The sequence below is a fragment of the Canis lupus genome, chromosome 4, assembly GCF_003254725.2.
Source record: "Canis lupus dingo isolate Sandy chromosome 4, ASM325472v2, whole genome shotgun sequence".
Classification (NCBI taxonomy): domain Eukaryota; kingdom Metazoa; phylum Chordata; class Mammalia; order Carnivora; family Canidae; genus Canis; species Canis lupus.
In genome coordinates this window covers 6218562-6231734 of record NC_064246.1, presented here as the reverse complement: position 1 = coordinate 6231734, position 13173 = coordinate 6218562, and the positions used below count along the sequence as shown (strand labels likewise).

At 45.5% G+C, this 13173-nt stretch overlaps 1 protein-coding gene across 1 annotated transcript in view; it reads left to right on the top strand.

The window, feature by feature from the left end:
- Positions 1-6971: 6971 nt before the first annotated feature.
- KCNK1 (potassium two pore domain channel subfamily K member 1) overlaps positions 6972-13173 on the top strand; it is a 42750-nt gene continuing 36548 nt past the window's right edge. Inside the window, exon 1 of the mRNA XM_025448535.3 lies at positions 6972-7390. Coding sequence (XP_025304320.1) covers positions 7036-7390 — 355 coding nt within the window. The 5' untranslated portion in view covers positions 6972-7035. The remainder of the gene's footprint in view (positions 7391-13173) is intronic.

The following is a 13173-nucleotide window of genomic DNA, read 5'->3' as shown; positions in this document are numbered from 1 at the left end:
GTCAGGTGACCACAGCTCAGATCAGCAGGAGCTCAGAGGCAGGGGACAGTGGGGGAGGTAAGTGTGCTGCTGGGGGTCCTTTCCAACATGCATGGCAGGGTAGAGCAGTGGATGTCATCAGAATACTCTCTACAGTGGCTCTTCTTTTAACTAAAAAAAAAATTTTTTTTTTAAGTTTCAGCGTCTCCCCCTTCTATTCAATCTCTTGCTTCCATCTTTCTCCCCTTTCCTTCCTTATTTCTGGCACCCATAAATAAGAAGTGAGCAGGGATCGATTATGCTTTAGCACTCACAGGTAACGTGTGATCGGAGGCCTGCTTAAGAGACAGAGCTGAGAGCAGGGAAATTAGGAACATTGTTCAGGCCAGGGTGGACAGTGTGTCACAGGCGTGCGTAGGCAGGAGGACCTGAAGGGGAGTCATCTGCTGCTTGCTACTCCACCACCAGACCCACCCACGGGCTGAACCTGATCTGCGTTTCTCACATGGTGGACACCTCCCACCACAGTAAGTGGACGTGGCAACACACTTTGTCAAAGACAACAGAGAAGCCAGGGGGCTGGGCACCGCCAGGAGTTAGCGGTTCAAGGCTGGAGCAGGTTGGGATTCCTGGCTAGGAATCCACAATTTTCGGAGGCACCTCAGGGTAATTTTGTGTTTTACTTGTTCCACACCTGTCCTCCCCATACACCTGACCTTGTAGACGCTACAACTGCAAGATCTCAGATTTGTTAAGAACCTTAATAGGCTAAGTGCCCTCCATTGTATCTTTCTAATTTGCGATTGTTTGCCTTCTGCTTGAACCTCATGGCTGGAGCTCATTGTTTCTAGAGGCAGCTCATTCCGTTGGCAGTCCAGTCATAATTAGAACGTTCTCTCTTACAGGAATTTCTAAATCCTATACCTTGTATCTTTTACCCGTTAGTCCTAGCTTTGCCCTTGGAAGACACACAAAATAAATTTGCTTATTTTTTCTCTGCATGTAGCCATCACATCATCCTAAATTTTCTTCTTCAAGGCAAATGCCTGGAATACCCCTGCCATTTCTCTAAGCTGAGTTTCCAGACCCATCATCAGCCAGGTATATCTCATGGGGGTATGGGCCATGTCACTGAGATTCCTTGTACTGAGCACCCTCACCCCACAGACTGTCCAACACCCTCCAGAAGTTAAAGATGTCAACTTCAAAAACCCACATTAGGGATACAGTTTGTTGGCTGGTGGGATAGCTTCAGCTCACTCTTAAGGACTGCATTCCTACTGCCAACCCAAATGCCAACATTTTAAAAAATTATGATAAAATATACATAACACAAAATTTACTATCATGGCTATTTTTAAGTTTGCGTTCAGTTGCACCAAAAGCACATTCATATTATTTTGTACAACCACCACCATCCATCTCCAGTATTTTTTATCTTGCAAAATTGAAACTCTGTCCATCCCTATTAGACACTAACTCCCCACTTCCCTTTCTTCTCAGCCCCTGGCAACCACAATTCATTCAAACTTGAGTTTGACTACTCTAAATATCTTATGTAAGTGGAATCATACAGGTTTTACCCTTTGCAATTGGCTTATTTTGCTTAAGACAATATCCTCAAGTTCATAGTATAACATGCGTCAGAATTGCATTATTTTTTAAGGCTGAAAAATACTCCATTGTATTTTTGTAAGGTGTAAGATTTTTGTAAGATGCAAACTTCCATCATTGTAAGTTTATACTACATTTTGCTTACCCATTCAGCTATTGGTGGACACTTGGGTGCTTCCTCCCCTTGACTATTGTCAATAATGCTGTGAACATGGGTGCACAAATGCCTCTTAGAGTTCCTGCTTTCAACTCTTTGGGGGTATAAAGCCAGAAAAGGAATTACAAACGCTAATATTTTGTCCTTGCTGCTGATTGGCTGGGTTTCCCTAACACTGTGTTTGTGAATTTCACTTTTAGAAAGTGAACGACTTTCCTATAGAGCTACAATCTCTACAAATTGTTCTCATCATCTCAACCTGTTGAGAGAATTAAGCCTAGTCACATAAACTGTGTGTCATTGATGTCTTATTATCATACAGCACAATAGTGATCATTTACATCATTATCTCTCTGTCTGATTAACTTGCAAGGCTCTGTGCCAGTGCAAGATTTGTTTTTCACAAAGCTTGATCACTTGTCTCCAAATTATGTCAATTAACGTGAACACCAATGCAGAAAACAGCCCCACTGCCTCTCACACCCACTGCATCCCCTCCCATCCCACCCTTGCTCCCTTCTTGTGAATCTCCACCCTTTCCTCTGAGTTTTCTTCCATATTCCTTTTTTTTTTTTTTCTGAGAAATACATGGGATGATCTCTGTCATGCTGAGGCAGGTATAGGGTGGCAGAGATGTCAGTTCCAGTTTGCATGGTCACAAGAGGGAAGTAGCCAGCCCACAGAAGTCCTAGACCTGACATTGCTGAGATTGCTAACTTCCCTGAAGACAGGTGAGCGACATGTCCAGAGCAGTGGGCTGAGAAGAGGAAGGGAGGCAGCCAACCTCTATTCTCAAGATTCAGGTCAACTATGAGAGCCAAAACCACAGAAATACTTGTGCTCTTTAGCCCACCCACCTCCAGGCTCCACTCAACAGATCTCACCTTGCTGGGCAACACCTACGTCTGGTCCCTACCAGACCACTCCTATCATATTTCCAATTTCTACCATAGTCTGATGGTAACATATGATTTAAAAGTATTTGGGAGAAGAAACCATACCTATTCTCCTAAAGCTGTTTGGAAAGATAGAAAGAGATGGAGTACTTCCAAATTCGTTCTATGAGGCCAGCATCACCTTAATTCCAAAACCAGACAAAGACCCCACCAAAAAGGAGAATTACAGACCAATATCCCTGATGAACATGGATGCAAAAATTCTCAACAAGATACTGGCCAATAGGATCCAACAGTACATTAAAAAAATTATTCACCATGACCAAGTAGGATTTATCCCTGGGACACAAGGCTGGTTCAACACCTGTAAAACAATCAATGTGATTCATCATATCAGCAAGAGAAAAACCAAGAACCATATGATCCTCTCATTGGATGCAGAGAAAGCATTTGACAAAATACAGCATCCATTCCTGATCAAAACTCTTCAGAGTGTAGGGATAGAGGGAACATTCCTCGACATCTTAAAAGCCATCTATGAAAAGCCCACAGCAAATATCATTCTCAATGGGGAAGCACTGGGAGCCTTTCCCCTAAGATCAGGAACAAGACAGGGATGTCCACTCTCACCACTGCTGTTCAACATAGTACTAGAAGTCCTAGCCTCAGCAATCAGACAACAAAAAGACATTAAAGGCATTCAAATTGGCAAAGAAGTCAAACTCTCCCTCTTCGCCGATGACATGATACTCTACATAGAAAACCCAAAAGTCTCCACCCCAAGATTGCTAGAACTCATACAGCAATTCGGTAGTGTGGCAGGATACAAAATCAATGCCCAGAAGTCAGTGGCATTTCTACACACTAACAATGAGACTGAAGAAAGAGAAATTAAGGAGTCAATCCCATTTACAATTGCACCCAAAAGCATAAGATACCTAGGAATAAACCTAACCAAAGATGTAAAGGATCTATACCCTCAAAACTATAGAACACTTCTGAAAGAAATTGAGGAAGACACAAAGAGATGGAAAAATATTCCATGCTCATGGATTGGCAGAATTAATATTGTGAAAATGTCAATGTTACCCAGGGAAATATACACGTTTAATGCAATCCCTATCAAAATACCATGGACTTTCTTCAGAGAGTTAGAACAAATTATTTTAAGATTTGTGTGGAATCAGAAAAGACCCCGAATAGCCAGGGGAATTTTAAAAAAGAAAACCATATCTGGGGGCATCTCAATGCCAGATTTCAGGTTGTACTACAAAGCTGTGGTCATCAAGACAGTGTGGTACTGGCACAAAAACAGACACATAGATCAGTGGAACAGAATAGAGAATCCAGAAGTGGACCCTGAACTTTATGGGCAACTAATATTCGATAAAGGAGGAAAGACTATCCACTGGAAGAAAGACAGTCTCTTCAATAAATGGTGCTGGGAAAATTGGACATCCACATGCAGAAGAATGAAACTAGACCACTCTCTTTCACCATACACAAAGATAAACTCAAAATGGATGAAAGATCTAAATGTGAGACAAGATTCCATCAAAATCCTAGAGAAGAACACAGGCAACACCCTTTTTGAACTCGGCCATAGTAACTTCTTGCAAGATACATCCACGAAGGCAAAAGAAACAAAAGCAAAAATGAACTATTGGGACTTAATCAAGATAAGAAGCTTTTGCACAGCAAAGGATACAGTCAACAAAACTCAAAGACAACCTACAGAATGGGAGAAGGTATTTGCAAATGACATATCAGATAAAGGGCTAGTTTCCAAGATCTATAAAGAACTTATTAAACTCAACACCAAAGAAACAAACAATCCAATCATGAAATGGGCAAAAGACATGAAGAGAAATCTCACAGAGGAAGACATAGACATGGCCAACATGCACATGAGAAAATGCTCCGCATCACTTGCCATCAGGGAAATACAAATCCAAACCACAATGAGATACCACCTCACACCAGTGAGAATGGGGAAAATTAACAAGGCAGGAAACAACAAATGTTGGAGAGGATGTGGAGAAAAGGGAACCCTCTTACACTGTTGGTGGGAATGTGAACTGGTGCAGCCACTCTGGAAAACTGTGTGGAGGTTCCTCAAACAGTTAAAAATATACCTGCCCTACGACCCAGCAATTGCACTGTTGGGGATTTACCCCAAAGATACAGATGCAGTGAAACGCCGGGACACCTGCACCCCGATGTTTATAGCAGCAATGGCCACGATAGCCAAACTGTGGAAGGAGCCTCGGTGTCCAACGAAAGATGAATGGATAAAGAAGATGTGGTTTATGTATACAATGGAATATTACTCAGCTATTAGAAATGACAAATACCCACCATTTGCTTCAACGTGGATGGAACTGGAGGGTATTATGCTGAGTGAAGTAAGCCAGTCGGAGAAGGACAAACATTGTATGTTCTCATTCATTTGGGGAATATAAATAATAGTGAAAGGGAATATAAGGGAAGGGGGAAGAAATGTGTGGGAAATATCAGAAAGGGAGACAGAACGTAAAGACTGCTAACTCTGGGAAACGAACTAGGGGTGTTGGAAGGGGAGGAGGGCGGGGGGTGGGAGTGAATGGGTGACAGGCACTGGGGGTTATTCTGTATGTTAGTAAATTGAACACCAATAAAAAATAAAAAAATAAAAAAAAAGTATTTGGGATCCCTGGCCTAGTTGTAATATGGACCTAGGGCAGAGGTCTAAGTCAGAGAAGTGAAATTCGGGAGACAATGACAAATTCATCTGAAGAAACCTTGTAATGATGATTTGTAAAGTTCAGCATAATCTAGATGCATGCTGCTCTGGGTATCTGTCAGTGTACAAACAGCTATCTGAAAACCTGATGGTTGAAAATAGCAACTGTGTTATATCTCATGAGTCAGGTCAGGCTCAGCTGGGAGAAAATATTTGTATTTTGTATTGTAAAATAGAACTGTATCTGCCTAATCTACTGCATAGGAAAAAAACATTTCTGCAGAAAATTATAAAATTATAAAAATGTACTAGAAATAAAAGTCACCTATGTACTCCACTATCACTCAAAGACAACTGTTGGGAGCCAGTTTATGTATTTGAGATTCTAGACGTAAGACTGTGTATCTTCAATAAGTAAGATCAAGTATGCTTCAGCAGGCTTCAAATACATCTTTAATAGCTACATGATATCCACGCTGTAGAGATAACATAATTTATCAAACCATTCCCCTACTTGGAGCATTTTGATTGTTCCTGACTCTTATCTTCATAATACGTGCACACATATGTGTCGCCTGTATATAATATACGTGTACTATTTATGAATAGCCTTGTCTATAAATCTTTGCCTGATGATTTTTTCTTAGGACACATCATGGAGTCAGAGTACAGAAACACCTCAAGGTTCTGGAAATGTATTGCCAAATTGCCTTTCCAAAAGGGTGCACTGGTTTTTACTCTCACCCACAGTCAAGTGGTGACACTGACGCTGTCACCTTAAAAAGAACACTCGGGAAAGCTCAGTTTCTCCTGTTAACTTTGCTTCCCTCTTCATTTTAAAAAGCGAGAGTTCAGAAATGTGACTTTTCTCAAACTCTCCTTTGCTCTCAGATTCTTGAGTGGGAGGAGGCTTCTATGCCCCAACCCCGAGGTTTTGATATTTTCACCATCATCATTGGCACCAGATGGCTCGAGCCTTGGCCAACAAGGCAGACGAAGGAAAGCATCCTAGCGCTCGCTATTTTGCCATACAGGCTGTGGAGGTTAAGAAGAAATAGGTGGGACCTAGGTGGGCAGCAGGTGTAGCGGGCACCGGGCGGAGGCTTGGACAGGCAGCGCACCGCCCCCCGGGCCGGGCCGTCACACCCCGCCCGCGGCCCGCCGGGCCGGGCTGCAGCTCCCGGGAGGGCAGCGCGTGTCTGCGGCGGCGGGCGGGGGTCCGGGCACCCGCGCGCCGCGCCCACCCCGCGGGCCCCGCGCCCAGCCCCGGCGCTCGGGCCAAGTTTGCCACGCGGTCTCGGCCGACTCCCGGGTTACCTGAGCCGCCGACCACGTCAGCGCCACATCACCGGGGCCGTTTCTATTGCGGGGAAACAGGAAAAGAAGGAAGGAAAACCTCCTCCGGGCGAGCCAATCGCAGGCAGACGGCGCCGCCGGGGAGCGTCGAGGGCGCGCGTGGGGGCGGGGGCGGGGCCGGGGCGGGACCGAGGGCCGGAGGGGCGGGGCCGGGGCGGGGCCGAGGGCCGGGCGGGGCGGGGCGGGGCCGGGCCGTGGGCGGGGCCGGGGCGGGGCCGAGGGCCGGCGGGGCGGCGGGCCGCGCTCGGGCCGGTCTGCGGCGTGGGCCTGGGCTGTGGCGGCGGCGGCGGCGGCGGCGGCGGCGGGGGAAGATGCTGCAGTCCCTGGCCGGCAGCTCGTGCGTGCGCCTGGTGGAGCGGCACCGCTCGGCCTGGTGCTTCGGCTTCCTGGTGCTCGGCTACCTGCTCTACCTGGTGTTCGGCGCCGTAGTCTTCTCGTCGGTGGAGCTGCCCTACGAGGACCTGCTGCGCCAGGAGCTGCGCAAGCTGAAGCGGCGCTTCCTGGAGGAGCACGAGTGCCTGTCGGAGCAGCAGCTCGAGCAGTTCTTGGGCCGCGTGCTGGAGGCCAGCAACTACGGCGTGTCGGTGCTCAGCAACGCCTCGGGCAACTGGAACTGGGACTTCACCTCCGCGCTCTTCTTCGCCAGCACCGTGCTGTCCACCACAGGTAGAGGCCCGCCGCCGAGGGCCACCCCGGCCGCTCTGCCCCGGCCCCGCCCCCGGCCCCCCCCCGCTCCGGCCGCCCGGGCCCCTCGGCCCCCCCAGCCTCCCCAGCCCCCCCCCCCGCGGCGCGCACAGCCCGCGGAGCCGGAAGCCGGCGGGGTGGCCACGGAGCGCGCCTTGGGTGTTGCGGCCGGTAACTCCCGGGAAGTGGTCCCTAAAGGCTCCGGCCTGGGTGGCCGCTCGGGCTCCACGGGCTGCGTCCCCGTTTCGCGGTACCCAGCGCCGACTGTCCGGTCGGCATCTGGGGCATCCCGGCCGCCCCGCGGTTGCTTCGGGTGCGCCCACCTTCCTCCCTGACCCCGTCCCGCAGGGCCGAGGCTGCGCCGAAGGGTCACCTTCCCGAGGGTGCCCTCCCTTTTGGTGATGCATAGATTTCTCGGCTCTTTGCTGTTTTGGGGGCGGTGGTAGGGGCAGCCGAGTGACATCACTCTGCTCTTGGCAGGTGACCTCTGTCCGAGCAGACCGGCGGATCTGGTTTCTTTTCAGAATTGGAGGAAGGCTGAGGGAAGGGAGCATCCGATTGCCTCTGATCTGGCAAAATGGGGGCACCCTGATTCAGCAGTTTTTTCAACTTCAGGTGTGCAAGGCCACCCTTAAACTTCGCAGGGACACTTCACCGCACTACTTAGCCCGCAGGAAGCTCACGAATAGGAGGAGCGTCCTCGGGTGAAAGCGCAGGCCGGCGAGTGCCCCAGGGCGCCCTTCCTTTGCCGGATTAGATGAATGAAGGCTGAATTTCCCCAGCGGCTAAGTGGGGCACTCACACTTGGTTGGAGATAGTTATAAGTTGATACTTGAACCCTGGAAAGTATCTCAAAGAACCTTCAGCGAAGTCCCCTTTTTATCCAGAAGATCAAATCTTTGAACAATCCATCTTGGCTTGAACAAGGTCACACACTTACTAGTTACCAGGGTAGTCCTGGAATTTGGGCCGCTGTGATCCCTGCCAGGAAGACTGTACCCGCCCCACCCCCACCTCCGTAGCAGGTGAATCAACTTTGTGTGACAACAGTTCTTTCTTCACTCCACCCCCTCTGCACCTCCCAGGGTTGTTTGCACTCCCTTTGGGCTAAACCCAGTGGATTGTTTTGGTTATAAGTGGTACTGAGTAATAGTCCACTTTCAGTATAGATCCTGTGAAAACAATGATTTAGAAGTCTGGGGTGCGGTACTAAATTGGAGTAAACAGAATATGAGCTTGCGTTATGATATTGTAGAAACTATGTTAAACTTGGCGCTAAACAAACAGGACTTGCTGGCTTTTCAATTCTGCCGACATCAGTCTTTAAGTTTTATTTTGACAAGTGCTACTTCCATGGTCTTTAGGGAGCTGGGATCCGGGGATCATTTAGAAGTCACCATGCTTTTCCTTTGAAGTACATTTGTCCTAAATTGAGAATCATTCATCCTCTGCGGAACTGAGTGTTTTCACCCAGCTACAGAAGCTCCACAATTGGGTCACAATGTTGAGGAAACCTTGTGAAGAGTAATTATCACTTTAGTGTTTTCATAGTGGTATTTTAAAGGCAACAGGATAAGAATATTGTGAGGAAAAGAATGTGTTTGCTTTTGCTGGGTGGGATTTTCCATGACTGACACTGCTCTGCCGAATCTTGTGATATGCAGCCAATTAAACCTCAAAAATATGAGTTTATATCATGACTAAAGAGTTACTTCCCAGGTTCTCTCTCCTACCTTTTTTTTAAGGTAGGAAAACTGCAGTTCCGGTTAAAAAAGAAAGAAGTGGGATTAGATGTCTTATTATTGGTATTCAGATTACATTTAGTTCCTAAGAAAGTCTGTATTCATGTAAAACAAGAGTTCATTTAGGAAATCGGTACAAGGGGCACTTAAGGATAAACTAGATAAAAAAAAATGTGCCGCTTGGTTTGTACAGTTAGCAAATCAATGAATTCTTGTCATGGATAGAATTGACTTTATCAGTTCAATTAGAGTTCCAGTAAGCTTCAGAATTCTCTAGATCAAAGATGCTCTTCTACTGGTTTTGTGTGGACCCACGATCTAATACATTGGGATGTTCCCTGTGGTATCAACGCACTGGTGTTGTGGCAGGGGGTCAGACAATTTGTCAATGAAGCTAGTCTGCTTCAGTACTAGAAACATAGTTTCTGGGAAAATATCAGACAACTTGAAGTGGAATTGTGGTTCATGCTTCTCTTTCAGGGAGATGTAAGACATGCTGTGGTTTGGTTGAATTCTTCTAGCACTGTGGATGGCAAATCACTGATCTAGTTGTTACCCTGGCTTGGTAACGGTGGGTGTTAAAGAGTTGCTGTTCTTGGTAGAAATCATGGTAATACAGTGAATGTGCTCATGGACGAATCTTCTCATCTCGGAAAGGACAAGTTCCCATTTCTGTGAGGAGCCAGGCAAAGTCTTCATGATCTCTTTGGAAGGAGACTTAGGTCAGTGATTCAGGGATGTTGTCTTCAATCTCTGCTCTGCCAAGGACTCTGAATTATTTCGAACAACCGACCATCTCTTTACTTCTCTTGGATTAAAAAAAAAAAAAAAGGTACAGGAACACCTACCTGGGGACTGTATGGGAGTGGAAGGGAAGAGTGTAGTACACTTTTACCTTTTCAGAGGGAAGGGCTGTATAAAGATAAAAGGCATTATAGACTGAGGTATTTCCCACATAACTTTTATACTGTGATTTTTTTTCAAAGATTAAGGAATGTCTAGGTGAGACTAAGGAAGTAAGAAATAATTAAAAACAATTTGTCATGTCTGTTTACTGTAAGTTTGCTTCTTTATTCAACCCCCTAACACACTAATGTTTGGTAAAAATACAGTTTCGTGGGCGGTTGACTATAAGGCTGCCATTTCCTTTTGCTGCATTGTAAATGCGGGTCCGAAAAATGGCTTGAGTCCGGTTGCTGTCAGCTGCAAGCCTGTTGCCTTGCATCAGGACACCGCCTGATCCCTTTTTACGCAGAGAGATTTTAAACCTTATTTGAAATGCTCAGAGGGGCACTTGGGTGGCTTCATTGGTTCAGTGTCCAACTGTTGATCTCAGCTCAGGTCTGGATCTCAAGGTCGTGAGTTCAAGCCCCACATTGGACTCTACTCTGGGTGTAGAACCAAATCAGTGAATGAATGAATGAATGAATGCTCAGAAAAGGAACTTGATTTGGTTTGTTTTACAGTGGCCTTTGATCTAGTCAGGCAGGGAGCTGCTACAGCATTGGCTGTTTACAGGAAGACAAGGTGGGAGAAGGCAATGGGGGTGCCAGGTTGAACTTTAGTTTTCAAACTGTAGGAGAAATGGGTTATTGTTAACAACAAATCCATATTGAGCTTTTGCAAGCTAAGAACGGTGGGCAAATGATGGCTTCTGGGCCAAATCTAACTCACCACCTGTTTTTGTGCAGCCCAAGCTAAGAACAGTATTCCTATTTTCAGATGGCTGAAAAGAAATCAAAAGAAAAGTAATATTTGTGGACACATGAGAGTTTCACAAAAACCAAATTTTAGTGTCCATAGAAAGTTTGTGTTGGTGGACACAGCCATTTGATCTTGTGTCACGTATGGCTACTTCCCCACTACCATGGCAAAGTTGAGTATTTGTGATAGAACCCATGCATGTCCACAAAACCTAAACGTTTAATGCTTGGCCTTTTGCAGAAAATAATTTGCCAAACCCTGCTCTAGAATGAGACTTAGAAGGAACTCTAAGTTTCTCTGAGGAGGGCTAAGGGCTGTGCTTCCTTTTGGAAAACTTTCTAGAAGTCCCATCAGCATCTGAGACTATCTGGTGCTGTTTTTTCAGTGGTATGCAGTATTTAAATTAGTTGCTACCACCCCAGCCACTTCCAAAGCAAATGATTGTTTATCAAAGAATGTCACTAGTTTCTGGTCAAATTTGTGACACTGCCTCTTTTTTTTTTTTTTTTTTTTTTTAATGCTGACAAAGCCACACCTCACATTAGAATTACCCCATCTCACATGTGTGGTAAATGCTGTATTATACCTGAAACAGAAATGCCAACGAGGAAAGAAATTCCTCCAGAAACAGACAAGCAGACTATCAGCTGGAAGAGATCTGAAATCCCACTGCGTGCTGAAGGTTACACTCTTTATTCACAGGAGAGCCTTTGGTCTTGACTTTGAGCCTTTATGTTTGGTTCTAACAAATTCAATAATCTGGGTTAGAAGCCTCTAGCAAATTGAAGAAGGAAAGGCACAGCTATGGGCAAGCCTAAGTGAAAGGTCATGAAAAGAGAAATAGTTTAAAAATCAGAAAAATAAAGTGGTATTTTTACAGGGAAACTTTTATTGAACTCGCTATGTATACCATCTCAAGTGTCATTATCCTCACTCTAGAGGCTAAAACTAAAATTTTGGTTGAGTGACCTTACCTAGGTCACAAAACTAGAAGTGTGGCCTTGATTTGAATCCAGACATGTCTGGGTTAAGAGCTTAAAATCTGCATAGGGTTGAGGCAGGGGAAGTGGTTATGGGCTGAATGTGGCTCCAGAGTTCATGTGATGAAGTCCTAACCCCTATACTTTTAAATGGGACTATTTATTTGGAGACAGGACCTTTAAAGAAGTGATAAAGTTTTAAATGAGGACACAATGAGAAGGTACCATGTGCAAGTCAAGGAAAGAGGCCTCAGAAGACAGCAGCCCTGCCAACACCTTGATCCTGAACTTCCAGCCTCCAGCTGTTATTCGAGTCACCCAGTCTGTGCTACTTTTTTTATGCAGCCCTAGCGAACTAACACAGAAGTACTGTTTTGTGTGGTTTGTGTGTGTGTGTGTTTTAGTTGCACTGACAGAACAAACAAAAAACAAACATAGGAGCACAAGAAACAGGACTTTTACATGTTGGCCATTGCAACCTACAACTTCATATGCATGAATAAGACGTCATTATTTTAGAGCACAGTAGAGTAATAGATATCCTAAAGAATCAAGAATAATACTTTCAATATGCCTCCATTTAAGAAGATGGAGAAATGTGTAATGGATCCTAGAAACATTTCCACCCAGTAATGGAAAAGGAGTATGTACTTGTGCTCACTGTGCAAACCCATCCCTGTCTATAAAACATCCGTTCTTTAGCATTTTGAAGGGTTTTTTTTTCAGATCTATAAATTTGCTGTTATCTATGCCTATTTTATGACCCTTGGAACATACTGTTGAGATTATAAATGACAATAACGTGAAAGAAATTACGTGTTTGCTTTTATGACTTAACTGTAAATCTTGTCAAGAATATCATTTTCTGTTGTACCAGTAACCTAGTGGAAAGTCTGGTGCCTTTCAGGACAAGTTGTTTTATGGCACCACTCCTTGGACTGCTGTTGGCGGGGAGAGCATCTGCCGTCTGTAGCACAGAAGAGGACTCTAAGCTTAGAGCGTGTGAAATTGCTGGTGCTTGATTGTTTTGACCCATACAGCGATTTCATGTGGTTCAACTTACTATGAGTCCATTTCAGGGACAGAGAGACTGTCTATATCATACCCCCCCTTTGGCATGGAATTGCACTGTGCTAGATTTCATTCTCAAGAGACATCATTTGATCCCAACTGTAGCCAAATCCATGGACTACTGAAGTGTTTAACTTCTCTGCTGACTCTGCCATGATCACCGGATCTGTTACCAGTGGGAGATAAGGGTTGTCTCTATCAAAAAGCAGGCAACTGTGGGGGTGTCCTCTAGACTTCCATGATGCTTCTGTCTCCCACACCCAGTTTG